This window comes from Thalassophryne amazonica, chromosome 4, assembly GCF_902500255.1.
Source record: "Thalassophryne amazonica chromosome 4, fThaAma1.1, whole genome shotgun sequence".
NCBI classification, from domain to species: Eukaryota; Metazoa; Chordata; class Actinopteri; order Batrachoidiformes; family Batrachoididae; genus Thalassophryne; species Thalassophryne amazonica.
Window position 1 is genome coordinate 99,477,318 of NC_047106.1, and position 27,826 is coordinate 99,505,143.

Sequence of the window (27,826 nt, forward strand, 5' to 3'; positions counted from 1 at the left end):
TAGAAACATCCAGACAACAGAGCTTTGCACTGACGTTGCCTTGTGATGTCATCACGTACAGTCCGCTCTCCAATATGACGAATCCAAACAAACTGCCCGGTGCTTTGTTACTGTTTCAGATGTTCGAACCGCCCCTCAGTTACGATGACCCAAATGGGCGTGATCTCGCGCGCGACGGTTCATGCGTCATCTACAAGCCTTGATACCGAGCTGAGCGGAAATTGCTTTAGGTAGTCGGTGTAATCGTCGACGCTTTCAGACGAAACGCAAAATTCTTAAAATAGACGGAAGATGGGCCCTCACCATCGCAAACAACGGAGTGTGGTTGTGAAAGCTGAATCGATGGACCACAGTGGAGGTTTGTTTTTTCCTACTTTTGTAAACCTCTTTAATGCTTTTGATAATGTTGCTAAGCTAGGTTCAGCTAAAGCCCACATACACAGTCTGTTAGCCACAGCTAGCTCTTGCGAAACGTCAGTCAAATAGTGTTGTGTTCTTAATGACATGTCCTGGTCGTTGTTGTTAATTATTGTTTTGTACTTTACCTCAGTTTGTGTTAAATACCTGATTGTTCTGTAAATTGTTTACCTTTGTTTCAGTAGGTCATGTGATCTACCCCCCCCCCCCCCCAAGAAGATTTCGTTTTTTTGTTTGTCTGCTTTGTTTTTAGCTGTATTTTCCATGAAAGGGACAAGCTTTTATAACAGTTTTCTCGAAATGCATTAATAAGTCAAGAGTTTGTCTTCACATTTGAAAATGTGTGTTGTGTTGAACTGTATATTTATTTTCCTCCAAAGAAACATTACTCATAATTAAACTTTCAGCAGTGTCTAAAATAGAAATACAATTGTTTTAATTACTATGTGGCATTGCTATATTTATCAGCAGTTACTTTAAATGTCAGCTTGCGGGTTTAATTATGATTCAGTGAATACATTACTCTGTGATATGGAAGTAATAATTGGGGAAAAAAGTACATGTTCTAAGAATTCATTAGAATTGTGTTTTTTAAAGAAGACATTTGTCCTGTTTGAACCTAGGCTTTATTTGTAGATGTTGTGGGGTTATCATTTCACAAGGGGCAAAAAAAATTTAATTGCAACATTACTTGTTTGGAACGCCAACACTGCAGCCAGCATAAGCTATCTGACTAATTAATGTTATTGGAATAAAGATGGCATTAGACGTCAGCTGCTTGGACTACTTTAGTGCAGAGCGTTCAGCTCTGCCTTGCATATTCACCAAATGTAAACTTTTTAAAATGACAATTATGTAGTTAGTTCACAGACTGTATGTATGTATGTGTGTGTATATATATATATATATATATATGTGTATATATATGTGTGTATATATATGTGTGTATATATATGTGTGTATATATATATGTGTGTATATATATGTGTGTATATATATATGTGTGTATATATGTGTGTATATATGTGTGTATATATATGTGTATATATATATATGTATATATATGTGTATATATATGTATATATATATATATATGTATATATATATGTGTGTGTGTGTGTGTGTGTATACACACACACACACACACACACACACACACACACACACACACACTGGACAAATCCTGTCTAACATCACCCATAGGTTTTCTGAAGAGCTGTTTCAAAGCTCAAATAGTCCGGGACTGTATGGCACTGTCTTGGCAGTACTTACGTGGCGCTGACTTAAATTCCAGCCAACCCATTAATAGGTAAAGCGTTGGGGCATGGGCAAGAATGGTGTAATGGATGGTTCGAATGAAGCCCGAATATGCCCCTTTCTCAGATTTGCCAAACACGCTAACAGCTTAACCTTAGTTCAGGTGTTTTATTAATGCTTGTTTTTTGTGGATCAGGCAGTGGTTTTCATGATGTGTCTTGGGTGCAGGTGTTAAACATTAAAATTAGTTTATTGCCTAAGTAACCATGAAGCAACAATGTAGCAAAAATCAGCAAGCTGTCAGTATGCTAAAATACAATTGAAATAACATGAAAATTTAATTAGATGCAAATACTGGAGCACAGACTTATTAAATAGTCCCTTCATATAATTAACTATGCAGCAAGCCATTTTATCTCAGTTATTTGTAATAAAATGATCAGAAAGGGCCACAGCAACTAGTGGCCTCTGCTACATGCCTGTGCTATTGGGGCCTTGAAGTCTGGACTCACTTGGTTATGCTGTCCCTAATTATTCATAACTTTATGGATTGTAATTTCTCCCAGCTCTTTATGTAATTTACTGCCCCTTAATGGTTACCAAACCATTGTATTCCTCTTTTTGGATTTATTAAAGGTCACAATGAAAACCGGACTGGGACCCTCGCAGACAGTGTCCATCTTGTGAAAGGCCCTGAAAATGGGTCATACAGCACTTTTTATACAATGTGGGCATTTACAATGGGTGTAGTTTAGTGTCACATTTCTAATGTTACTGGTTCTCACAGATAGGGGGAACCCTCCCTGCATCTAAAACTTAGACATAAATGATGGAAGTAAAACTTAACTCTTATGTTTAAACGTTAAACCAGATCCTAGAGACTTCCAATGAAATAGCAAAAGTAAATACTTGATAACTAACATAAAATAAGGACTTAGCACAGATGTTATCTAACAGGATTAAAATAAGTTATTTTAAAAAGTGTACTCCCTCCCTCACATTCAGTAATCATGAATGGGAAAACTAGCTATAGAGACCAAAGCTGTTTTTTGTATAAGGCTGTTTTATGGTCTAAAGTTGGAGAGTTTAACACAGGTTTCTATATAAGTGAAGTCATTACTTTGTGCTGTTCCTCATATCTTTGTCAATCGTCGGGCTCCTGAGATGGGATACAATTAGCAGTCATGCTCATTTCAAGCAGATATGAATAAATGTCTACCAAAGAGCAAAATGTGTGGCAGAATGACACATCAACTTATTAATTAACAAAACAAAAAAGCGTCTGTTCCTGCGCACTGCTATCAGTTAAGTTTTGCCTATCAAGCAGTGCACACAGAAAAACAAAGCGGAAACAATAACAGTGATTGATTGTTTGGAGAGTGACTTGCTTGTGGAGCAATCCTCAAGCAACCATTCAAGGAACTGTAACTTGCCACTTCTGCGTTTGCCTCATTTAAGAGGACCAGGGGTTGAGGCTTGAGTTAGCCTCTTAGCCTGTGACTTGTGTTGCTCTCCACAGAGGAAATAGCATGTATATATACTGTATAATGCTGTACATGTACTGGACAAATCCTGCGTGACGTCACCCATAGGTTTTCTTTAGAGATCTGGAAGAGTTATTTTGAAGCCCAAAAATTGCTGCTCTGAATGTCGTCATGATGGCAGCGGTTACTCTGCCTACACCACAACCACACCATGTTTGAATAAAGAAGTGGAGCATGGGTGACACCACTCATGACCTGGGCAGCATAAAAGAAGCCTGACAATGCCTTTTTTTGAACAGCCTTTTTCTTTTGGTCATTTACCAAAGTTCATGACAAAAAGTGAGGATAGTAGCGTAAATTGACTGTGTAAATCATGAAGGTGAGATACTCATAAAAAAGGATGAAAATAAGACTAAAACTAGAAATGACTTTATGTGTACTAAAGCCAAATTAAAATGGGTGCTGTAATTGATACTGAATGTATGTTTCTTCTTTCGCTACATCATTTTTCTATGTTTTCCATAAGAGCAGTATTTAGCAGTGATTTGTCCTTTGAGTGTTCTTGCTCAAAGACACTCTGGCACACAGCTGCAATGGGGGATCAAACCCACCCTCTGTCTCCTCGGTTAATGAGCTAATCAAATCTCTCCCAACTGAGCCATGGTCAGCAAAGAGTTTAAATGTTTTTTTTTGTTGTTTTTTTTTGCTGCAAACACCAATGTACAGTGTAGCAGAAATCCTTACACAGTTTCAAAGTAGGTCATGTGGTATATAGTACTATAAATTATGTGTCTGTGTTGGATCGTATGTATGTGAACGCCAGACACATGCATATGGAGATTCTTTGTGATATTGTGAGGCAATAATGTGAGAGCAGAGATCAAAGGGAAACTATCTCACAGAAACCTTCTGAGGTGTCATGAGGCAAGAATGTTTGAGAAGAGATCAAAGGAACACACATTTCACAAGGACAAAGAAAGAGATAAAAGGAAGCATTTTGAGGCAGATTGTATCACCACCAGAATTTAATCAACCCTTTCTTGGAGTATCGCGTCACAAAATTTGTAAATCACCACTATCGCCACCACCAGTGGACAGCAGTAATGATGTCTAAAATTAAAGTGGCTGATCTGAGTCAGTCATATCCTGAAAAATAATTTAGGCTTAGTGACATCATACAAGGGAGTTAGAGGTGTTACAGAGCACTGTTCTGTGGTGAGCTGTGGTTGGTTTAGAAATAGTCTCTGTCACTGTGCCTCATTTATTTGTTGAGACTGAGATAGACAAATTCACAGTCCACCAGTAGTTGCATAATATAATGAAGTTCATGCACGTACGCCCCTTGGTGCTCCCAGTCACCATACCAAGGATGGTGTTGATTTGCTTAATTATTGTGGCTGTGCATAGCTAACATACACACACACACACGGTCGGCCTTATATATTACATATCAGATATGAATCATGCTTCAATCTAGGTGTTCTGAAACAGACAGTGATATCAGTGTTTTCAGTCTTAAGCTGAAACAGTGGTTTTGTGTGCTTGTACATTCCAGTGTGTCCGCCAGATGTGCAGCAGGTGTTGGTGATTAAAGAAGAGGTTCCCATTGAGCAAGATGAGTGGGACCCCAGTTTGGATCATGATGACTCTAATCCCCTATACATTAAAGAAGAAGAGGAGGAATTCTGTATCAGTCAGGAGGGGGAGCAGCATGAAGGACTTGAAGAAGATAATAGCATGTTTCCATTTGATCCTCTGACACGTGGCCATAACGAAGCGGTACCTCAGTTTTCACAGCTTCATCAAAGTCAATCTACTGAGCACTTGAGAGAAAGAGTTCCTCAAGCTATCTGCTCAGCTAATGACATAAAGACAGAAGCTAATGGGATGGATGGTTATGAGTCAGAACCTGATAGCCACTTGAATCAAGATGATTGTTTAAGTCTGGATCCTGGTAACAAACCTATATACATTTCTGAAACAGAGAGTGATGAAGATGATGAAATCAGGAAGAGGGTCAGAAAATCTCAATCACCATTTTGGGAAAAAAATGGAATTCCAGTAAGTGATAAATGTGATATCAGCATATTTGTTCTGAGAGTGGGTTAAAAAATTACTGCAGGACGATACTGAAGATATGCATGAGAAATATTAATAGAGAACTCAGGTAGCTGTTCTAAGTGTCATATTTTGACAAAATGGCACTCAGAAGACATGAGAAAGTCACTGCCATGGAAAACTGTTTATGTAGAAAGATTAATTCAAGAGTCACACAAACCCTAACTCAAAAATTGGGGTAATATGATCAAACTTTCTTCTCCTAGTCAGAACTCTAGCATCAACATTTTGAATCATTTGGTGACCTCTGATGCTGGACTGTGGTAAACCAGAAAATATGGCATGACACTAATCTAATCTAGAACAGACAGAGGCGTGAATCGATGTCTCCACATCCAGCATAAACAGAATACGTCCAGTCATTACAATTTTACAGAGGTGATTGAAGGCATTCTTTGTCATTTCTCTAATGTGTAGGTCAAAGGGCTGTGTGGGATCAAAGGTCACCACAAGATTTTTTTGCTTTATCACAATGTTGAATGACACATGAGTCTAAGGTTAACATTACCTGATCAAACTGATAGCTGTGTCTCGCAGCACCAAGGACCATCATCTTTGTCTTGCCAGAATTTAAGAATAAGAAATTGCTAGACATCCAGTTTTTTGCTGAAGCACACAATCCTCTAAAGTTCTAGTCTGGGAGATTATCTGCATTTATTGGCATATAAGATGTGTCATCAGCATGGCAATGAAAAGTAATTCCATAGCATTGCAATTTCTGTCCAAGAGGTGTTATGTAAAGAGAGAATAACCATATTTTATTGGAACAAGATTTGAAGAAACATTATTATACAAGACACGCCCATGGCCAGTCACACCAAAGTAACTCCTGAGCCGATCCATTAATATATACCGATTGATAATCTCAAATGCAGGATGAAGGTCCAACCATAGCAGTACAGTGGTGGTATCTGAATCCACTGCCAGTAGAATATCATTCACCACTTTAGTAACTCTGTGGAATGATAAACACTGGCTGCAGCAGCTCAAAGTTATCGGCAAGCTACAACCCCTGGCAGTAATTATGGAATCACCGGCCTCGGAGGATGTTCATTCAGTTGTTTAATTTTGTAGAAAAAAGCAGATCACAGACATGACACAAAACTAAAGTCATTTCAAATGGCAACTTTCTGGCTTTAAGAAACACTATAAGAAATCAGGAAAAAAAAAATTGTGGCAGTCAGTAACGGTTACTTTTTTAGACCAAGCAGAGGGAAAAAAAATATACACTCACTCAATTCTGAGGAATAAATTATGGAATCACCCTGTAAATTTTCATCCCAAAAACTAACACCTGCATCAAATCAGATCTGCTCGTTAGTCTGCAACTAAAAAGGAGTGATCACACCTTGGAGAGCTGTTGCACCAAGTGGACTGACATGAATCATGGCTCGAACATGAGAGATGTCAATTGAAACAAAGGAGAGGATTATCAAACTCTTAAAAGAGGGTAAATCATCACGCAATGTTGCAAAAGATGTTGGTTGTTCACAGTCAGCTGTGTCTAAACTCTGGACCAAATACAAACATGGGAAGGTTTTTAAAGGCAAACATACTGGTAGACCAAGGAAGACATCAAAGCGTCAAGACAGAAAACTTAAAGCAATATGTCTCAAAAATCGAAAATGCACAACAAAACAAATGAACGAATGGGAGGAAACTGGAATCAACGTCTGTGACCGAACTGTAAGAAACCGCCTAAAGGAAATGGGATTTACATACAGAAAAGCTAAACGAAAGCCATCATTAACACCTAAACAGAAAAAAAACAAGGTTACAATGGGCTAAGGAAAAGCAATCGTGGACTGTGGATGACTGGATGAAAGTCATATTCAGTGATGAATCTCGAATCTGCATTGGGCAAGGTGATGATGCTGGAAGGCTCCAACCTGCAAAGCAGATCTGGCAACAGCAATCAGAGAAAGTTGGAGCCAGATTGATGAAGAGTACTGTTTGTCACTCATTAAGTCCATGCCTCAGAGACTGCAAGCTGTTATAAAAGCCAGAGTGGTGCAACAAAATACTAGTGATGTGTTGGAGCGTTCTTTTGTTTTTCATGATTCCATAATTTTTTCCTCAGAATTGAGTGATTCCATATTTTTTTCCCTCTGCTTGGTCTAAAAAAGTAACCGTTACTGACTGCCACAATTTTTTTTCCTGATTTCTTATAGTGTTTCTTAAAGCCAGAAAGTTGCCATTTGAAATGACTTTAGTTTTGTGTCATGTCTGTGATCTGCTTTTTTTCTACAAAATTAAACAACTGAATGAACATCCTCCGAGGCCGGTGATTCCATAATTTTTGCCAGGGGTTGTAATCCACAAGCTGCTGTGAAACGATTTTTTTTTTTTAATTTTTAGAGCAAAATGATAAATTTAATATCCATCTGTAATTTTACAGTAAACTCTGATCTAAGTTAGGTTTCTTAATAGATTTGATCACTGTGGATTTCGGAACAGAGTACAATGTTACTGAAAAGTTAGTAATTTTCAGCATAGTGGGCCCAAGTGTATCTGACTGGCCTGCAAATAGTTCAGTTAGTATCGGGTCAAATAGAAAAGTCCTACTTTGAGCAGTATTCAGAAGTTGCAACAGTATACCCAGCATAATAGTGTCAAAATGGGTAAGTCTCGACTTCCGAGCAGACATGCCACCTACGTCATTGACAGGATCTAGTTGTGTGACTGAAGCATGCTGGGACTTGCTTTTCTCAATTTTATTTATTAACATTTCTATTTTATAAGAACAGAAACAAAGAAGCACACTCACACACGCCCCCCCCCCCCCCCCCAAACCATGCTGGGACATTTTTGACCAAATGGCCGCTATTTTCTCTTCAATAAGAATTCTTGATCGGTTAATGTTGGGCAATTTTCGGTTGCCCTTGAATGAGTGTAGCCACATTGCAAACAGGAACTTTGAATTATGCTCATCTTTTCTTATTAAATCAGAATAGTTAGGCCCTCATAGTAGCCAGTAACACATGCTTGTGTTCCAGGATGCCATTGCACCATGCAAGATGAAAGAAATCTAATTTAAAGATATGCCAGTTGCATTCTAGACTCCTGCACTTATGCTTGAGACCACATATTAAATACTATTTAAATCAAGGGATTTTATATGAGTGAAGCGCCTCACAGTGGCGCGAAGTTCGCTCTGTGCAATAAAAAGCCACAAACCGGCGGTAGACGAACATAGCCATTATAAAGAGGAGTAGACGCCGCATTGGTTGCTGAGGCGTAAGAAATGCGGCCGCCATCTTGGAGCGGTCATCGTAGTGATTCTATCACAAGGCACAATGAAGGTTTGATTTTATAATCTTTTCTTTTTTAATCTTTCTAACGTGAAATACCAAGTGTTCCAATACTTTTGGAGGGCACTGTATCTTAAGCTTATGATGAGTGCAAAATGAGTGTGGTATTATAACTATTTTGTTTAAGAATGTTTAATTTTCACTGTTGCTGTACTTTGTATGAAATCATAGTCATATTGTATATCATATTGATATGACAATATTGCGATATGCTAATTTGGCCATATTGTAGGCAAAAAATTGCTTAAAATTGTTTTGTTTTTTTGTTTTTTTACTAATAGCCCAATTTCATAGCCTTAAGAGTGTGCATATCATAAATGCTTGGTCTTGTTGGATTTGTGAGAATCTACTGAATCTATTGGTACCTTGGTTCCCATGTAACAATAAGAAATATACTCAAAACCTGGATTAATCTTTTTAGTCACAGAGCACTACTATTATTCTGAACACTACTGTACATGTTCTGTATTTGTTGATTTCTTTAGATTTACAAAGTTACAATGATGCCACTCTCTCAACTTCAACCACTGGTTTCTGGAAAAGGAAAGGGCCCTTGTCATATCAGCTCTCCTGGCCTTTCTGCTGACATGTCTCGGCAAACTTTTACAAGGGCAGGTGTCCCTAATGTCACCCACTTTCAACCGTTGGCTTCTGGCAAACCAAAGGCCTCCCATCAGATAGGCTCTCCTGGCTTCTCTGCTGACTTCACCTGTCAAAGTGTTGCTGTCCAAAGGGCAGGTGTCTTCAAACCTTCACACATTGCCGGCTCCTCTGTCACTCCTGGAAGCGCTGTCACTCCTCAGAACTTGCAACCTGTTGGATGGCTGTAAGCAACATGCATCTTCTGTAACCTAAAACAATCAGTGTGCACATTTAGCCATCTTGAATTTCTTAGTCATGTTTGAATACCTTTTTTTGGAGTCTGTTGTGTCCTTCTGTTTTTCTAATGGATGGAGTTTTGTGTTTCTTTACATCTGCAGGTATGGTGATCCAGTGTATGCTATTGGAGCAGGAGGGTTCACACCTCCATACTCTGCTGCTCTGCCCAAGAATGCTTCCATGTCAGTGTAAGTATGTTCTGGCCAGCTTTAATGACTATGCTTGTTTATTTAATTAGCCAGTTTGGTTTAGTTTATGGTTATTTGAACTTGGACTGATTTGTTTTTAATTTCACAATCACAGCATATTGAAGTATGATGAATTCAACCTCAGAGGTTCAACTCTGAGCTTGAATTTTAGGGTATTTACTGGGACCTGAATACATTTGAATTCTTAAGGGATCAAAAATAATTGATAACGTATATGATTATAGATTATATGTTGCACCAGATTAACAGTCAGATCTATGGGGTATTGTCAAAAGGAGGATAAGAGACACTAGACCCAACAATACAGACTTACTGAAGGCTGCTGTCGCAGCAGCCTGGCCTTCAATATTAACTTGGCAGCTCCACAAGTTGATCGCTTCCATGCCACACCACATTGATACAGGAATTCATGCAAAGCTTGCCCCAACCAAGTACTGAGTGCATAAGCGAACGTACTCTACCAGTCAAAGTTTGGACACAGTTGACACAATTGAATGGGAAAGTGTGTCTACAGTCTAAAGTCCTTTCTGCTGCTCCCTTGTTTCAAAGTCACCACAGCAGATCTGAGGTGGATCTGTATGTTGATTTGGCACATTTTATGCCCTTTGCTTGCAACTCCATGTCATATGACATGGAGTTGCATCAGGAAGGGCATCCGGCAGTGTACCCCGGAATGGGCAGGGGTGGGTTTTGAACGGGGAACCTTCCACATTGGAAACAAGTGCAGTGGCATGGCCACCACCCATTTTCACTTTCTGAAATAATGCCCAAAAATATTGAACTTTTTCACTATGTTCTAATTTTTTAGAGGCACTTGCAGTCCACAGCTTTGTCATAAACACACAAGTGCAAGCAAACACTTTAGTGCACACTTTAAAGGCAGAGGTAAGGTTCAGCTATTAATGTGGTTGGAATTTGAAAATTCTGCACTAGGCATTGTCAAAAATTCCATTATTATAGTTCTAACTATAGTTTTAAGCATAAGCAGTAAATGCGCTACAAGCACCTCAGCAGACACTGAGGTGCACTACATGGATGAAAAAGAAGTACCCGTTTTTGGACTACAGAGTAACTGTAATGATGAATGACAAAAGACAAGAGTTAGCTTCCTGAAGTTAAGGTCCCTGAGCATCTGAAATCATATTTTTTTTATATGTACAGTAGTGTTCAGAATAATAGTAGTGCTATGTGACTAAAAAGATTAATCCAGGTTTTGAGTATATTTCTTATTGTTACATGGGAAACAAGGTACCAGTAGATTCAGTAGATTCTCACAAATCCAACAAGACCAAGCATTCATGATATGCACACTCTTAAGGCTATGAAATTGGGCTATTAGTAAAAAAAAAAGTAGAAAAGGGGGTGTTCACAATAATAGTAGTGTGGCATTCAGTCAGTGAGTTTGTCAGTTTTGTGGAACAAACAGGTGTGAATCAGGTGTCCCCTATTTAAGGATGAAGCCAACACCTGTTGAACATGCTTTTCTCTTTGAAAGCCTGAGGAAAATGGGATGTTCAAGACATTGTTCAGAAGAACAGAGTAGTTTGATTACAAAGTTGATTGAAGAGGGGAAAACCTATACGCAGGTGCAAAAAATTATAGGCTGTTCATCTACAATGATCTCCAATGCTTTAAAATGGACAAAAAAAAAAAAAAAAAAAAACAGACGCATGGAAGAAAACAGAAAACAATCATCAAAATGGATAGAAGAATAACCAGAATGGCAAAGGCTCACCCATTGATCAGCTCCATGATGATCAAAGACAGTCTGGAGTTACCTGTAAGTGCTGTGACAGTTAGAAGACACCTGTGTGAAGCTAATTTATTTGCAAGAATCCCATGCAAAGTCCCTCTTTTAAATAAAAGACGTACAGAAGAGGTTACAATTTGCCAAAGAACACATCAACTGGCCTAAAGAGAAATGGAGGAATATTTTGTGGACTGATGAGAGTAAAATTGTTCTTTTTGGGTCCAAGGGCCACAGACAGTTTGTGAGACGACCCCCAAACTCTGAATTCAAGCCACAGTTCACAGTGAAGACAGTGAAGCATGGTGGTGCAAACATCATCATATGGGCATGTTTCTCCTACTATGGTGTTGGGCCTATATATCGCATACCAGGTATCATGGATCAGTTTGGATATGTCAGAATACTTGAAGAGGTCATGTTGCCTTATGCTGAAGAGGACATGCCCTTGAAATGGGTGTTTCAATAAGACAATGACCCCAAGCACACTAGTAAACGAGCAAAATCTTGGTTCCAAACCAACAAAATTAATGCCTCGCAGATGTGAAGAAATCATGAAAAACTGTGGTTATACAACTAAATACTAGTTTAGTGATTCACAGGATTGCTAAAAAAGCAGTTTGAACATAATAGTTTTGAGTTTGTAGCGTCAGCAGCAGATGCTACTATTATTGTGAACACCCCTTTTATACTTTTTTTTTTTTACTAATAGCCCAATTTCATAGCCTTAAGAGTGTGCATATCATGAATGCTTTGTCTTGTTGGATTTGTGAGAATCTACTGAATCTACTGGTACCATGTTTCCCATGTAACAATAAGAAATATACTCAAAACCTGGATTAATCTTTTTAGTCACATAGCACTACTATTATTCTGAACACTACTGTAATGTTTTTTGCGATTTTGAGGCTATCAGCACAACAACATTGCAACTAAGTTTAGACAATAACACAATGCACATTCCTGTGTTTATTATTCTAGCACAAGTACAAAGTGCAGTAGAGTACATTGTTCCACCAAATGCAGCCTGTGCACATGTATTACAGTGAGGGTACACATTTTTTACCTTGCTGGAGCAGTAATGGTGCAAACTGGCACATGCTTGAACAAAATCGGTGGAAGGTTTTAGAATTTTCATCAGAAAACTGTGAGAACACTGCCATAATCAAGGGTTGACCAGAGCACTTTGCACTTTGGGTAATCTGTTAACTAAATGTTTTTTTTTTCCCCTTTAAAAAACAAAACAAAAAAAAAACATGAGTGTTTCTCAAATGGGAGTTTTACTTGGAATTTAATAGTACTTTACAGTACTATACTTGCAGGTGCCGCAGTGCTGAGAAATGTGGTGCACTGACACGAGCATGCCTGTGGCTCACGCAAAAGTACGAACTGTGTCGTGACGATCCCACCCGCTGTGTTCACAGCTGGACGCCGGTCTTTGTTCTACCAGCTGCGCACTCTGCGCTGGACGCTGCGTATATAAAATAATTATTTTGTAGCGGATTAATCATTTTTTTTCTGCAAATTGGCCATTGAAAACAGCTCTAATCGCATCCTGAATCATAGAGGAGGCTGCAGCCGGAGCCGTTCGCACACGCCTAACTACCTGCAGAAAGCATTTTGAGCCGTCTAAAAAGGTAATTATTTGTCATGTTTACATTATCATGGCTTGCTAAAACAGTTCTGTATTATTTCCTTCTTGTCTGCAGCTGTTAAAGTATGTTCATAACAGATTTAACTTCTTGTTATAATCCTTCAGACGAGCTGCGCTCTGATGCGATCCGCTGACGTCACCACTGACTCTGTTCACTTCTTTACTCAACCTGACGAGCTGCACATAGTGTTGGAGATTAGATTGCCCCACATAGCATGACATTTGTGTGTGAAAGATTTTTTGAACATTTCAAAATTCTCTGTGCACAATAGCACGCACCAGCGCCCCTCTCACGTCCTGTCTGCACCAGTTAAAAGATGAGTTTACTCTCCAACACAACACAGGTCATGCTGTTACGTGAATCAAAGGCATGCTCATATCAGTGGGCCTTTATGTCACTTGACTGTGGCAGATAGGTGGCTGGGTGGTTTTCAACCAGGACCCAGGGCAGTTCCCTGTTTGTGTAGATGTGAGGATGTGAGGCATCAGCAGATGCTCCGTGACCTGACCTGATCTATTACACAATTGTAATGTGTGGCCTTTATCTCTCTTTTTCAGAAAGCAGACCCCTGAATCCAAACGGAAAAAAGAGGATAAGCCGTATATTAAAAAGCCACCCAATTCTTTCATGCTGTTCATGAAGGAACAGAGGCAAAATATTGTTGCTGAGTGCAATGTGAAAGAGAGTGCCACTGTGAACCAGATCCTAGGAATGAAAGTAAGCATTGATTTTCTTTCCTTACTTAAGATGTTCAGTGTTCAAGAACTCTGTTGCAGTGCAGTAAAAAATAATTTGTAGTCTCTAAAAAGACATTTTTAATGGCTTTTTAGAAATTTCATTTGTTACATGATTAAACTACAGTAACATAATGGAATCTTCAGTACTATGTGATATACATGCATTACTGTACTCATTGATGTGGTTAAATATGTATATTTGTACTTGTATAGCAGGGGTCACCAGTCTGTCAATAGTGATTCACCAGTAGATTTTTATCATTCATTCACTCATCCATTTTTATCCCCCCGGTATGAAATACGAGGGAGGCGGGAGATATAGCGATCAGCATGTCCACCTGTCCATCCATTTTGGCTTGTTAGCGCGATATCTCAAGAACCAGTTCACCAATTTCATTCATATTTAGCATAAGAGTGTGCTTGGGTGATGCCCTGAACCCAGCCAATTAATGACCTTGGAGTCAGTTTACGGTCACAGCCCGATACTCAAGATATTGTCATTGCTACCCTTGTTAGCATAATGTCTCAAGAACCAGTTAAATTAAATGGTAAATGGACTGCATTTATATAGCGCTTTTCCATCTGCATCAGAAGCTTAAAGTGCTTTACAGTTATGCCCCACATTCACCCATTCATACAAACACACTCACACACCAATGTCAGGGTGCTACCATGCAAGGTGCTCATTACACACCGGGAGCAAGTAGGAGATGAAGGACCCTGGCCAAGGGCCCTTAGTGATTTTCCAGTCTGGCTGGGTTTTGAACCAAGGATCCTCTGGTCTGAAGCCCATCGCTTAACCACTAGACCATCACCTCCCCATTGTTGACCAGTTTAATTCATATTTAGCATAAGGGTGTACTTCGGTGAATCCCCCGACACTTTGTATTACTGATTTGTGGGGACCAGGGAGATATGTTATCTCCTGATGACTCTTGTTTCATTCATTCATTTATTTTCTGCCACTTATCCAGGTTACGGTAGCAATAGACAAAGCAGCTCAACCCACACTTCTCTGTCCATTCTTCTTGGGCATGCCTGAAGCGTTCCCAAGTCAGGTGGCAAATGTAATTCCTCCAGTGTGTGTCCTGGGTCTTCCCCACGGTCTCCTCCCAGATGGACATGCCTGGAAGATGACCAGGATACATCCTCATCAGATGCTAGAACCACCTCAGTTGGCTCTACTCTTGAGTCCTTCCTGGTCGAGCTTCTCACTCTGTCCTGGAGTGTAAGCCCAGATACCCAACGGAGAAATCTCATCTTCGCCACTTGTATCTATGACTTTGTTCTTTCTGTCATTGCCCCAAGTTCATGACCATAGGTGAGGATCAGAGTGTAAATTGACTTGTAAATCAAGTGTGTTGTCTTCTGGTTCAGCTCTTTCTTTACTGCGGTGGTCCAGTACAGTGTCTATAAAACATCAGATACAGCTCCAAGCTGTCATGAACAAGACCAGGAGCAATTTAAACTCCTGCAATAAGGGCAGTAACTCTCCCTTGATGCAGAGGGGTCAATCCACCCTTTTGCAGCAGAGGACCATGGTCTCAGATTTGGAGGTGCAGATTCTCACCCCAGTCGCTTCACACTCTGCCTCAAACCTGCTCAGTGCGCATCATAAGTCACTGTCTGATGAAGCCAACAGAACCATATCATCCACAAAAAGCAGAGATATACCAAACAAGTGGACATCCTCCAATCTATGACTGCAATTGCCAAGAATGTGGACATACCTCCTATTTCTATTGTATAGAGACCACATCGCGCGTTGCACAGGTTCCGGTACCCCAGACTTCAGCAACACCCCCCACAGGACACCTCGTGGGACCCAGTCGTACACCTTTTCCAAGTCCAGAAAAGCCATATAGACTGGGTGGTTATATTCCCAAGATCTTCATACAGCTTGGTGTCAGTTAGCCCAGAAGATTAAGCATTTCCATGATCTTTGTAAGGATAATACCTTTCTTAATTTTACTTGTATGTCTTCATTATATGGCTTGCCCTCATCTCATTTATTTCATTTTTTTTTTTAAATTAGACATTGTACATCTACTATTTTTACGGAGTTCCCCACTCAGCCCCTAAACATCCTTGGGAGGACCTCTTTGAACTTATGCCCCATAAGAAAGCTCAGTAACACTTTACTTGAAGGTATCATCAGAATAATGACATGGCACTGTCATAGCTGTTAGATGACACAGTCATGAATGTGTCATAAACATGTCAATGCCATACACGTTTATGACTGCTGTCATTAAGTGTCATTTGTTTTTGTAATGACAAATTAACATATAACCAAAGACAAATTCTGGTCATGTCACTTTGATTAAAGTCGTTATAATCCAGACAACCCAAAAAATGTCAACTTGTCATTATAAAAACCGAATGACACTTAATGATAGCAGTCATAAATGTTTATGACATTGACATTGTTTGACACATTCATGACAGTGTCATGTCACTATTATGACAATACCTTCAAGTTAAGTGTGACCGAAAGCTCTTATTTCACGGATATGCAATCTTGTTCTTTCAATCAACAATCATTCAGTCAATAAAACTATCCAGAATTGGGAACAAGAGTTGGGTCTGAAGTTCGGGGAAGGTTTCTCGGATAAGGCAGTTGACAGAATTTGTACGACATCATGAGCTTCTGCAAGATTTTCACTTATTCAATTTAAAGTAGTACACAGGCTGCATTTGTCAAAGTCCAAATTATCCAAAATTTATCCCAATGTTTCTGATCTGTGTGATAGATATAACTCCTCCCCCTGTGATTTAAGTCAAATGTTTTCTTTTTCTTTGCTCAAAACCTCATCCATATTGCATTTCATATTTTGATGTTACCTCATGTTCTTGACGCCAGGCTGGAGCCTTGTAAGATGATTGCTGTTTTTGGACTTCCTGGAGTCTCCACTACTACTTACTACTTAGTACTAACTCACAGGATGTAATTGCCTTTACCTCATTGCTTGCATGTCACAGAGTATTATTATCCTGGAATGTTCCAGGTCCCCCATCTGTTCCTTTATGGTTGAAAGATCTCTTAAAACATGAAAAAAATCAAGTTTAGTCTTAGAGGGAGGGCTGATGGGTTTCTAAAAGTGTGGTAGCCATGTGTTTCTTATCTTAGAGCCTTCAAAAATATTGGACCTCATTGAAATGATTGTCATGGGAGTGTGTTTTTTAATTATTATTATTTTAGTTGTCATTATTTTGTAGGCCCTACAGTTGGTATATTGGTGTTAGATGTTTGTGAAAGTTGGGGTTGTGGCACATTTACCCGTTTGATTGCAAGTTTATTATGTTTGCAGTTTTGTAGGTGATGTGCTGGTGTTTTATTTTGTTCTTTGATGAAAAAAATTATCGATAAATGTTTAAAAAAATTAGATATTGTGACAAATATCAAACAACTTTCTTCCTGTTAATGTGGATTTTTTTTTTTTTTCGGACAATGTTGTGTTCAGGTTGGGTTTAAAACATTAGATATTAGAAACATTAAAATGCCTGTCTGGGTTGGCCACTACTCTGTTGTACGCTCATTGGGTTCAGACAGAGGCCCAAAATGTACTCTACCATGCATCTGTCCTATATATGCATGTGTGTGTTTGTATGTAATGTTTTACTGATTCAGTGCTGCATGTGACCTGATGAGCGTGTCCAGAGGGGGAAATTAGGCATTTAGACAGCTCACAATTTAAGTGCTGTTGGATTACTAAATGTTTTTGGGCTAAAACTCAAGTCTTCCTTATTAATATGACCCTGGGCCAACAAAGCTGTCCGAGGGGAAACACAGATTTTGAACTAGATCAAATGTCTAAAAACATAATGTGGCAAACAAATGCCCCAACTCTACCTGGTAAGTCTTTGCTTCTACTCTGACATGAAACATGATCTTGACTTCAAAGAAAAGTTGGTGACCGCTGCTATACAGTCTGTCCTGTAGCTGTGTTTTGTTGTGCTTTTGTTTTTTGCGTGTGTGTGTGTGTGTTTTTTGCTAACCAGTGGTCTGTTGTATATCAACAGTGGAAAGCTATGTCTGATGAGGAACAAGCTAAGTATTACGAACTGGCTCAAAAAGAGAGAATCCTCCACTCTCAAATGTATCCAGATTGGTCACCCAGCGACAATTATGTAAGTGTTCCCATTCAACTTGGAATACATGTTGTATGTTCCCTACATTAGTTAAAAAAAAAGTGTCCCTTGTGAAATGTAGCCACTGATCTAGTTTTTATGTTATTAGTCGATATCACACTAAAGGTTTTTAATGTTTTTGGTGCAGGCTAAAAAGAAGAAGCGTACCAGGGTCAAGCCTGTCTTTGTAATGGAAGGTAAGGTAGTATTGCTGTGATGAAAATACATTTTAATGTAAAATGTAATTTCAAGGTGTTCTTCAAACAGGGTAATGTCAAAGGCCTACCATGTAAATGATAAATACATTGAAGGATTATTAACCAAGCGCGAGGTCTGTATGGGGAAACATCAGACCAATGGTATACGGACCGTGTGAAAAACACAGAGGTCTGATATCCCCGTACTGACAGAGCAAGCGAATTTGTTTATTATATGGCTATATATATATATATATATATATATATATATATATATATATATATAAAATACACAAATGCCTGAATATGCAAGCTTATGATGGCTCGTAGACAGAGCTCATAGTCAGAGTGGAAGCGAAGCCGTTCGCTTCACCTCCCTCTGAGCCATCAGCTCTGAGGTGAGCAGCCAAGTTAACCTCCAAAAAATAATAATAATAAAAAAAACCTAAAAAGAAAGGCTTTATTTCCTCTGCTCACTTCAGAGCTCTGAAGCTGAGGTGAGCTGTTGCTCACCTCCGAGCTGATGGCCGGTGTCCCAACAGAACACCGGAGCAGAGCAGGAACTTGCTAACAGATGTCAAGGCTAAGCTGGTAAGCTCTCAGTCTGTGTGTTTCTTCAGATGCTGTTTAGATATTTATGGAGTACGTTCATGTCCATATTGTTTTTTCTAAACATGTTTTTTTGCTTCCTGGTTTGTAAAGAAAATATGCGTTTGGACCGATTGTCATGGTAACAGTCTAAAAGTAAGTCCCTTCGGCTGCTCCCTTGTTTGCATTTGGGGTCGCCACAGCAAATCCAAGGTGGATCTGCATGTTGAATTGGCACAAGTTTTACGCCGGATGCCCTTCCTGACGCAACTCGACATTACATGGAGAAATGTGGCAGGGGTGGGATTTGAACCCAGAACCTTCTGAACTGAAACCAAGAGCATTAACCACTTGGCCACCACCCCTGCTGTCATGGTAACAGTCTGACATGGGAAAATATCAGACTGGTAATCAGCCAATCAGATCGCATGAGAGTCGCAGCCATATAATAAATTCTAATATTATACTTAGTAATCTAAGAGTTTCTCTCTGGAAGTTTTCTCTGGTCAGCTAAGTTTTCAAATAACTCAGACCCATACCGGGATCTGACTTAAGTTAGGCTTAAATGTTAATGTTATCTCTCATCAGCAAAACAGAAGCTCTCTCCCTTTCAAAATTATTTGATGAATATGCATGCTTGTGTTTTAGCACATGGAGAAGACCCATCGCAGCCGAAGAGGCTTTGTGTGCTCCCAGGATCTGAGGGCACACTGCAGCCACAGACTGTTGTATTTATGCCATCTACACAGACTGCCACATTAAAGTCACAACCACAGACTTTAGTCTTGCAGCAAACAGTACAGAATGCTACAGTAAAACCGCAACCACAGGCTGTAATGTTGCAACCAACAATGCAGAATGCTACAGTAAAACCACAGACTGCATTGTTCCAACCAACAACGCAGAATGCCACAGTAAATCCACAGACTGAATTGTTCCAACAAACAATGCAGAATGCTACAGTAAAACCACAGACTGAATTGTTCCATCAAACAATGCAGAATGCCACAGTCAAACCACAGACTGCATTGCTCCAACCAACTATGCAGAATTCGACAGTAAGACCACAGACTGGATTGTTCCAACCAACAACGCAGATTGGCACAGTAAAATCACAGACTGAATTGTTGCAACCAACAACGCAGAATGCTACAGTAAAATCACAGACTGCATTGCTCCAACCAACAACGCAGAATTCGACAGTAAGACCACAGACTGGATTGTTCCAACCAAAAACGCAGATTGCCACAGTAAAATCACAGACTGAATTGTTGCACCCAACAACGCAGAATGCTACAGTAAAATCACAGACTGCATTGCTCCAACCAACAACGCAGAATTCGACAGTAAGACCACAGACTGGATTGTTCCAACCAAAAACGCAGATTGCCACAGTAAAATCACAGACTGAATTGTTGCAACCAACAACGCAGAATGCTACAGTAAAACCACAGACTGAATTGTTCCAACCAACAATGCAGAATGCCTCAGTAAAACCACAGACTGGATTGTTCCAACCAACAATGCAGAATGCCTCAGTAAAACCACAGACTGGATTGTTCCAACCAACAATGCAGAATGCCTCAGTAAAACCACAGACTGGATTGTTCCAACCAACAATGCAGAATGCCTCAGTAAAACCACAGACTGGATTGTTCCAACCAACAATGCAAGATGCCTCAATAAAACCACAGACTGGATTGTTCCAACCAACAATGCAAGATGCCTCAATAAAACCACAGACTGGATTGTTCCAACCAACAATGCAAGGCGCTACAGTCAAACCACAGACTGGATTGTTGCAACCAACAGTACAGAATGCCACAGTAAATCCACAGACTGGATTGTTGCAACCAACAATGCAGAATGCCACAATAAAACCACAGACTGGAATCTTGCAACCAACAATACAGAATGCCACAATAAAACCACAGACTGGAATCTTGCAACCAACAATACAGAATGCCACAGTAAAACCACAGACTGAAATCTTGCAACCAACAACGCAGAATGCCTCAGTAAAACCACAGACTGGAAACTTGCAACCAACAACACAGAATGCCTCAGTAAAACCACAGACTGGAATCTTACAACCAACAACGCAGAATGCTACAGTAAAACCACAGGCTGAATCGTTGCAACCAACAGCACAGAATGCCTCAGTAAAACCAGAACCACAGACTGTAGTGTTCCAGCCATCAACACAGACTGCAACATTAAAGCCACCACCACAACCTATAGTGTTGCAAACAACAGCACAGAATGCCGCAGGAAAACTAAAACCACAGACTTTTGTGTTGCAACCAACAGCACAGACTGTTGCGGGAAATCCACAAATGCAGTCTTCTGCAATAAAGCCACAAATGCAGTCTGTTGCGCTTAACCCACACACCCAGACTGCTGGGGTTAACCCACAAACGCAGACTGTTGTCTTGCAGCCTCACACTCAGACTGTTGTTTTGCAGCCTCACACTCAGACTGTTGTCTTGCAGCATCAAACCTCAGCCTCAACGACTGCAATGTTGCAGACAAACAATATCATTCCACCACCACAGCAGAGGCAAATTGAGCAAAAGCCTTATATTAAGAAGCCCCCCAATGCTTTCATGCTATTCATGAGGGAGCAGAGGCCCAATGTTGTAGCACAGTACAATATGAAAGAGAGCGCCACTGTGAACCAGATACTGGGACAGAAGGTAAGTGCTCAAGGTTTTTGCAGAATGTACCTGAGGTTTTTAGATTTTCAATATTTTTATAAGTTGAATCAGAGTGGATATATTTCACGTGCTTTGGAACTGTATGACAGCACAGAGTCATCAATGGTTTGTTTATACAATTGATTTTAGAAGTCATGGAACTGATGAATTAAAGGTCACCTCTGTTGATGCTGAAAGAAAGAGAGGTCAGGTCTAGCAGCCTGTAGGGGAGCTGCACATCACTGCATCACACTAAGGAACCACCATGCATACAACCAGTGCATCCCAGCCTCTTGAAAGTACAGTAAAACTTGCCTAAACAGCCATCGTATAAACCGGATACTCGCACTCAACGGACAAAAGCAAAAGTCTCAATGCTTTTGGATGGTTTTTCCATGTCATAAAAACAATATATAACGGATTTTCACTTACATTGGACAAAAATCCAGTCTGATCGCAATGCATTTCTGTTAAAGACCCCTCGCTTGTACTGGACAGAACAGTCTGGGCATGCCCAGTAACACAGGTACAAAACGAAGTTCAGCACTGACACTTCATTAAAAGCCCAGCGGTTATTTTTTTTTTTCTTCGAACCGTGCTCAGACCCAGCACCTAAATGAGGCAGAGTGTAATTCAAGGCCGGTGATTATTAACAAAATGCTGCTTGCTGCCTGCTCTGTAATGTGTTAAATTTCACACATAGCCCTGGGTGTGGCAAACCAAAGACAACCACTTTAGATCAGAGCCCTCTGCGTGATACCGAACCCTCTCCGTAGCCTGGCATGCACCTGCTAAATGATGGAGACTGCAAGGGCTGTCATTGGTCACTTTTATGTTTTCACTCCTTCCTCTCCTGTCATTTTAAAAGTTTTTGCATTGCGCCCGCTGATTACATTTTGATCATGGATCAAATATGTTTAGCAGAAAAGTTGGCAAATATGACCAACTTTACAACATGGAGTCTAAAAACTACAAAGACGCTCAAATGACCTGAAAATCATGGAAATTACATGTACCGTACCGTTTGTTTGGAGGTTGATGATTACATAAAGAAGTGGAGCTCATTGAAGGACAAATTGATCCAGAAAAAGCCACTGTTCCTGCTGTAAATTGCATTGACATAACCACCAGTGTGATGAAAAACTTTAAAAGGGTCACGCGCACGTCAACGTCATTGCATGGCCATGGAGTTATAAAAGCATAAATCAGACCTTAGGATTTTAAGTTACGACTCCACTGCGGACTTAGAAAAAAGAGTGGCTCGACTAAATGTAATCGTGTTAATGCACATAATACCCGGTGCTTATTTAAGGCAATCTTTTATTTATTTATTTTTTCATATGAAGTTTTGACTCGGCCATTAAATGGCCCCTATTCAAGGCCAGGCCTTTAATCAAGGAAAGACGTAAACCTAATTGATGCTGGGGATTCCTCGTAAATCGTTCGACGCCTCCTGACTGGATCTAATCCCTTACATACAGTGAGGCAAATAAATATTTGATCCACTGTTGATTTTGCAAGTTGTCCCACCTACAAAGAATGGAGAGGTCTGTCATTTTTATCAAGGGTACACTTCAACTGTGAGACAAAATCTAAAAAAAAAAAAAAAAAATATCAGGAAATCACATTTTATGATTTTTTTTTAAAGAATTAATTTGCATTGTATAGCATGAAATAAGTATTTGATGACCTACCAACCAGCAAGAATTCTGCCTCTCACAGACTTGTTAGTTTTTCTATAAGAAGCCCTCCTATTCTGAATTCATTACCTATAGTAATTGCACCTTTTTGAGCTCGTCACCTGTATAAAACACACCTGTCCACACACTCGATCAATCACACGTCAACGTATTCAACATGGCCAAGAGCAAAGAGCTGTCAAAGGACACCACAGAAAAATTGTAGACCTGCACAAGCCTGGGATAGACTACAGGACACTACATGAGAGGACCTGGTCAGTGACTTGAAGAGAGCTGGGACCACAGTCACAAAGGTTACAATAGTAACACATTACGCCATCAAGGTTTAAAATCCTGCAGAGCACACAGGTTCCCCCTGCTTAAGCCAGCACATGTCCAGACCCGTTTGAAGTTCACCAGTGACCATCTGGATAATCCAGGGGAGGCATGAGAGAAGATCATGTGGTCAGATGCGACCAGAATAGAGCTTTTTGGTATCAACTTCAGTCGCTGTGTTTGGAGGATGAGAACAAACCCAGCTTAAACCACAACTGTACAATCCCCATGTGTAGAACATAATTTGGACAGTCAGCCTTTTCTTATAAAGCCTGTAAACTCTGGAACTCATTGCCCACAGAAATGAAGTCCATCAGTGAGTTTAAATTGTTCTCATCCAAACTTAAACCTTGGCTTAAAATAAACCAAAACTGCACCCATGTGTGAGAGTGTGAATGAATGAGATGGGTGAGTGATGAACCTTTGAACTGTTATTTATAGATGAAATGTTTTTATGTAAATGAATTTGTATTTTAGATAATGTCTTGTTAGTGTAGAAAAGCTCAACCAGGGATGGGAGTTGAAAAGTAGCAGTAGCTATACTCTGTGTGCATCGCATCACCTGCAAACTTTGTTTTGTAACTATTTGATTGCATTGTCCCTGTCAAATAAATAAATAAAGATAACACCGTCCCAACTGTTGGGGGTGCTTTTCTGAGTATTGAATGGAGGATGGATGGGGTCATGTATCGCGGGATTTTTGCAAACAACCTCCTTCCCTCAGTGAAAGCACTGAAGATGGGTCGTGGCTGGGTCTTCCAGCATGACAATGACCCGAAACACACAACCAGGGCAACTAAGGAGCGGCTCAGTAAGACGCATTTCACGGTCCTGGAGTGGCCTGGCCAGTCTCCAGAGCTGAACTCAATAGAAAATCTTTGGAGGGAGCTGAAACTTGAAACCTGAAAGATCTGGAGAAGGTCTGTATGGAGGAGTGGACTAAAGTCCCTGCTGCAGTGTGCAAACTTGGTCAAGAACTACAGGAAACGTCTGACCTCTGTAACTGCAAACAAATACCAAATATTAAGGCCTGTTTTTCTATTGGATCAAGCACTTATTTCATGCAATAAAATGCAAATTATTTTAAAATCATACAATGTGATTTTCTGAATTATTTTTTTAGATTCTATCACAGTTGAAGTGCACCTACAATAAAAATTACAGACCTCTCCATTCTTTGTAGGTGGGAAAACCTGCAAAATCAACAGTGGATCAAATACGTATTTGCCTCTGTGCATATTATGGATTTTGTCCGTTTTATGTATATAGCAGAGTTTGATGGTAACAGACAAAATTAGGAGTCCACCTGAATCCATTATATGCCAATTTTACTGTAGTCATCTCTCTATCACATCCAGTTGATGTGTGGGCATCTCCTTGGTCTTTTTCGGTTGCTCACTGCTGAGGCACCTGTGATTTGGATCACTCACAGAGAAGGGTACCACTTGACCAAAATGGCATAGGTGTTCCTTAGCAGTGCATGTGATGTGCCTCATCTGAGTCTCCCTATGGAACAGTTCTGTTCATATTAGTCATTTCAACATTACAGTATCCAGAGAGAGCTCATACCAAAGACATCCAGTTGTTGACTTTTGTCACTTATTAATGTGTACCCCTGTGCATGTCTGTCTATATGTACTTTTTACTATGGGTGTGCTTATTGATGGCATGGTGATGTCTGACCACAGTGGAATGCTTTGACCAGGGAGGAGCAGGCCAAGTACTTTGAGCTTGCTCGTCAAGAGAAAATTATCCACTCTCAGCTGTACCCAGACTGGTCACCAAATGCCAATGTGAGTAACTTCCCCACCTTGCCGGTAACATTCAGCATGTTGTGCTTTAATGACATTGATGAGTCAGAATCTTTTTTTTTTTTTTTAAATAGTTGTAGATGTTACAAACGGTCTCATATTTTTTTTTCCCTAGCCTAAAAGGAGGAGGAGGGTCAAGGTTGAGACCTACTCTAGAACTGAAGGTAAGATCTGCATTTGTGAATAGTAACCCATATATAATTTGCACCGGAGTATATGATGCACCAGACTACAAGTCACACCTTTTTTGTCTTATGAGCAAGGTTGGGTAGGATTACTTTGAAATGTAATCCAAAAGTAATCAGATTACAAGTAATCCACATGTATGTACATACATACATGTAATCCACATGTATTCTTTCAAAGTAATCCTACCCAACCTTGCTTATGAGCTCTTTAATTTAGGATTTTGTGCATTGTTGTGGTGTATTTTTTATTACTGGCATTTGTTCTTCATTATTGGAGTTTATTTTGTTTAGTGCTTTGATTCTTGGAAAAGTTCTATATAAATAGTCATTATAATTACTCTTATTAATAATAAACTTGTGAATTTTTGGTTGATAAGTCACAGGGTCTCTCAAACTAGTAAAAAGAAAAAAAGTGACTTATACTCCAGAAAATACAGTACTTTGATATGTATTAGGTTTTCCCTGTGTACCAAGTTTGGTGCATTTATCACTATATGCACAATTCCTAAACATGCTGCACTGTGGTGTATTCTGAAAAGATGGTTGATTTAACCACAATGTCAAATTTGTCATGGCTGATAATACAACATTTGGTAAAATTTGTCATTCTCCAGATTTAATGTAAGATGTACTCAAGATGTTCTTGAAATGACAGCATGGCTGAAAATACAACTCTCCGTTTTTGTCAATAAGAACCCAGAATTTGTGGCCTTGTGATATGTAAGATGTTGGCTAATGCAGGTTTAAAGTTATACCAGCAACATCATATTTTGAAAGTCTTTTTCACAGTCCTATTGGAATGACCAGTGTTTGTTTGTTTTATTAGTTCCTGTTCCAGCGTTTGCAGATGAGTCGTCACAGCCAAAGATGCCCCCTGTCTTGTCAGGATCCGACAGGATGCCACACACGCAGACTGTTGTGATAGAACCGCACACACAAGCTCTTGTGTTCAAACCTCACACACAGCCTGTTGTGTTGAAGCTGGGCACGCAGAGTGTTGTCATGCAGCCGCACAACGTTTCTACTCATAAGCAGATAAATGTGAATCAAGAGACCTCTGCCTCTATTGTGGACTCTATAGAGACTTCGGTTAGTCATTAAAATTAGGAATGTGAAGAGCAACAAATCTAGTGTATTTGTCTTTTGTTTTTGGTTTTTGTTTGTTTGTTGTTTTGCCTGGAAGTGATAGTAGAATGGTTGTCAGTTTGTTGGGTTACATCAAAGAAGTCCTGGGCATGAACCCATTCTGACAGATTGCAGCCTTTTAGTGTAATTGCAGGTTACGTTAGTTGGTGTCGAGGAAGTTTATGGCACTTGGGCTGTGAGATGGAGCCGGAAAACTTGGAGGAAAACTACAGACACTGAGAAAATACAAACTGGACACAAACGGTCAGGATAAGATTAACTCCTAACCTTCATGGTGTGAAACCAGCAGGTGAGTTGCCCCTCTCGGGTACCAGCTGTGTTTCCTAAACTAGAGGCCAGGTGTGATTGGCTTCAAATCCATGTCAGCTGCCATTATAACAAAATGCCAACATCTCAGCTGACAGAAGAGGAAGGGGGTTATGTGTTCACGTCTGTATCTGTTTGCCGTGGCCGTCAGCAAGATGTCTCAAAATAGGAAAGAGATTTTGGAGGAGACAGTTCTTCCATCCGGGAAGACTTGGCGACTTGCCTCTTAAGTTTTTCTTTTGTCTCTTTTCAGGTCTTTGACATTGCAAGGTTGCTTTTCATTTTATGTAATTAACATTCTTGCCTTATAACATTACAAAGTTCAGAAAGAGGATAAAAAATAAATTCTGCCCGCTCTCCGCTGTGGATTTGTGGAGCTTGTCAGAGGCCCTCCCATTCTTTGAGTGCACTTTCCATTATCTAGACAAAAATCCACATTTCACTGACTGACAACCAGAAGCTTGAAATAATCTGACTGATGTTGAGAGTTGAATATATTACTAATTCTAAGATACATGAAACAAAACAGCAGAACACTATTCACTGGTTAGTTTATTTTATGAAGTTGTTATGAAGGACATTGTTTATGATTTGATCTTTTTCAACTTTAGCATGTGACATGACTGAGTTCTGATTTCTGAAAGTTTGAAATTGTTAGAATACAAGTTAAGTATTTGGAGTTGAACATTAATTGCTCTCTCACCATCATTCCTGAATATTGTGCAGTATGGAACTGTAAATTTTTCCAGTTGGAACAACACATGTTGACGCATCACTCACTCACCTCAGAGTTGAAATAAATCCTTTGAGATGCATATACCTATGGTTACAGACAACAAAACTGTAGATGTTTATGTCCAAATTTGTACCTGAGTAATGTGTATGTATATATGTTTACATGTATTTTGGATATAAATACTAACTTTCATCTAAA

At 39.7% G+C, this 27,826-nt stretch overlaps 1 protein-coding gene across 2 annotated transcripts; it reads left to right on the top strand.

Annotated features, from left to right (window-relative positions):
• The first annotated feature begins 77 nt into the window (after window positions 1-77).
• On the top strand, window positions 78-27,826 carry LOC117508553 (mediator of RNA polymerase II transcription subunit 15-like). 2 transcript variants are annotated; one of them, XM_034168336.1, is made up of 12 exons: window positions 82-358; window positions 4,714-5,219; window positions 9,073-9,413; window positions 9,568-9,654; window positions 13,635-13,794; window positions 17,838-17,945; window positions 18,094-18,142; window positions 19,379-19,607; window positions 20,958-21,426; window positions 25,130-25,234; window positions 25,368-25,416; window positions 26,267-27,826. In XM_034168336.1, the coding sequence occupies exons 1-12, from the start codon at window positions 292-294 to the stop codon at window positions 26,539-26,541; spliced, it is 2,445 nt and encodes an 814-aa protein (XP_034024227.1). In that variant the 5' UTR covers window positions 82-291; the 3' UTR covers window positions 26,542-27,826. The 2 variants fall into 2 exon arrangements, with proteins under 2 accessions (XP_034024226.1, XP_034024227.1); XM_034168335.1 differs by having other exon boundaries at window positions 78-358; window positions 19,379-21,426.

What these genes read in the sequence shown, in the direction of transcription:
- LOC117508553 (XM_034168335.1), top strand. Translation starts at nt 292, where the DNA reads ATGGGCCCTCACCATCGCAAACAACGGAGTGTGGTTGTGAAAGCTGAA. An exon ending in GGGAAAAAAATGGAATTCCA is followed by an intron (nt 5,220 to 9,072) that starts GTAAGTGATAAA and finishes TGATTTCTTTAG; the next exon opens with ATTTACAAAGTTACAATGAT. An exon ending in AAGAATGCTTCCATGTCAGT is followed by an intron (nt 9,655 to 13,634) that starts GTAAGTATGTTC and finishes TCTCTTTTTCAG; the next exon opens with AAAGCAGACCCCTGAATCCA.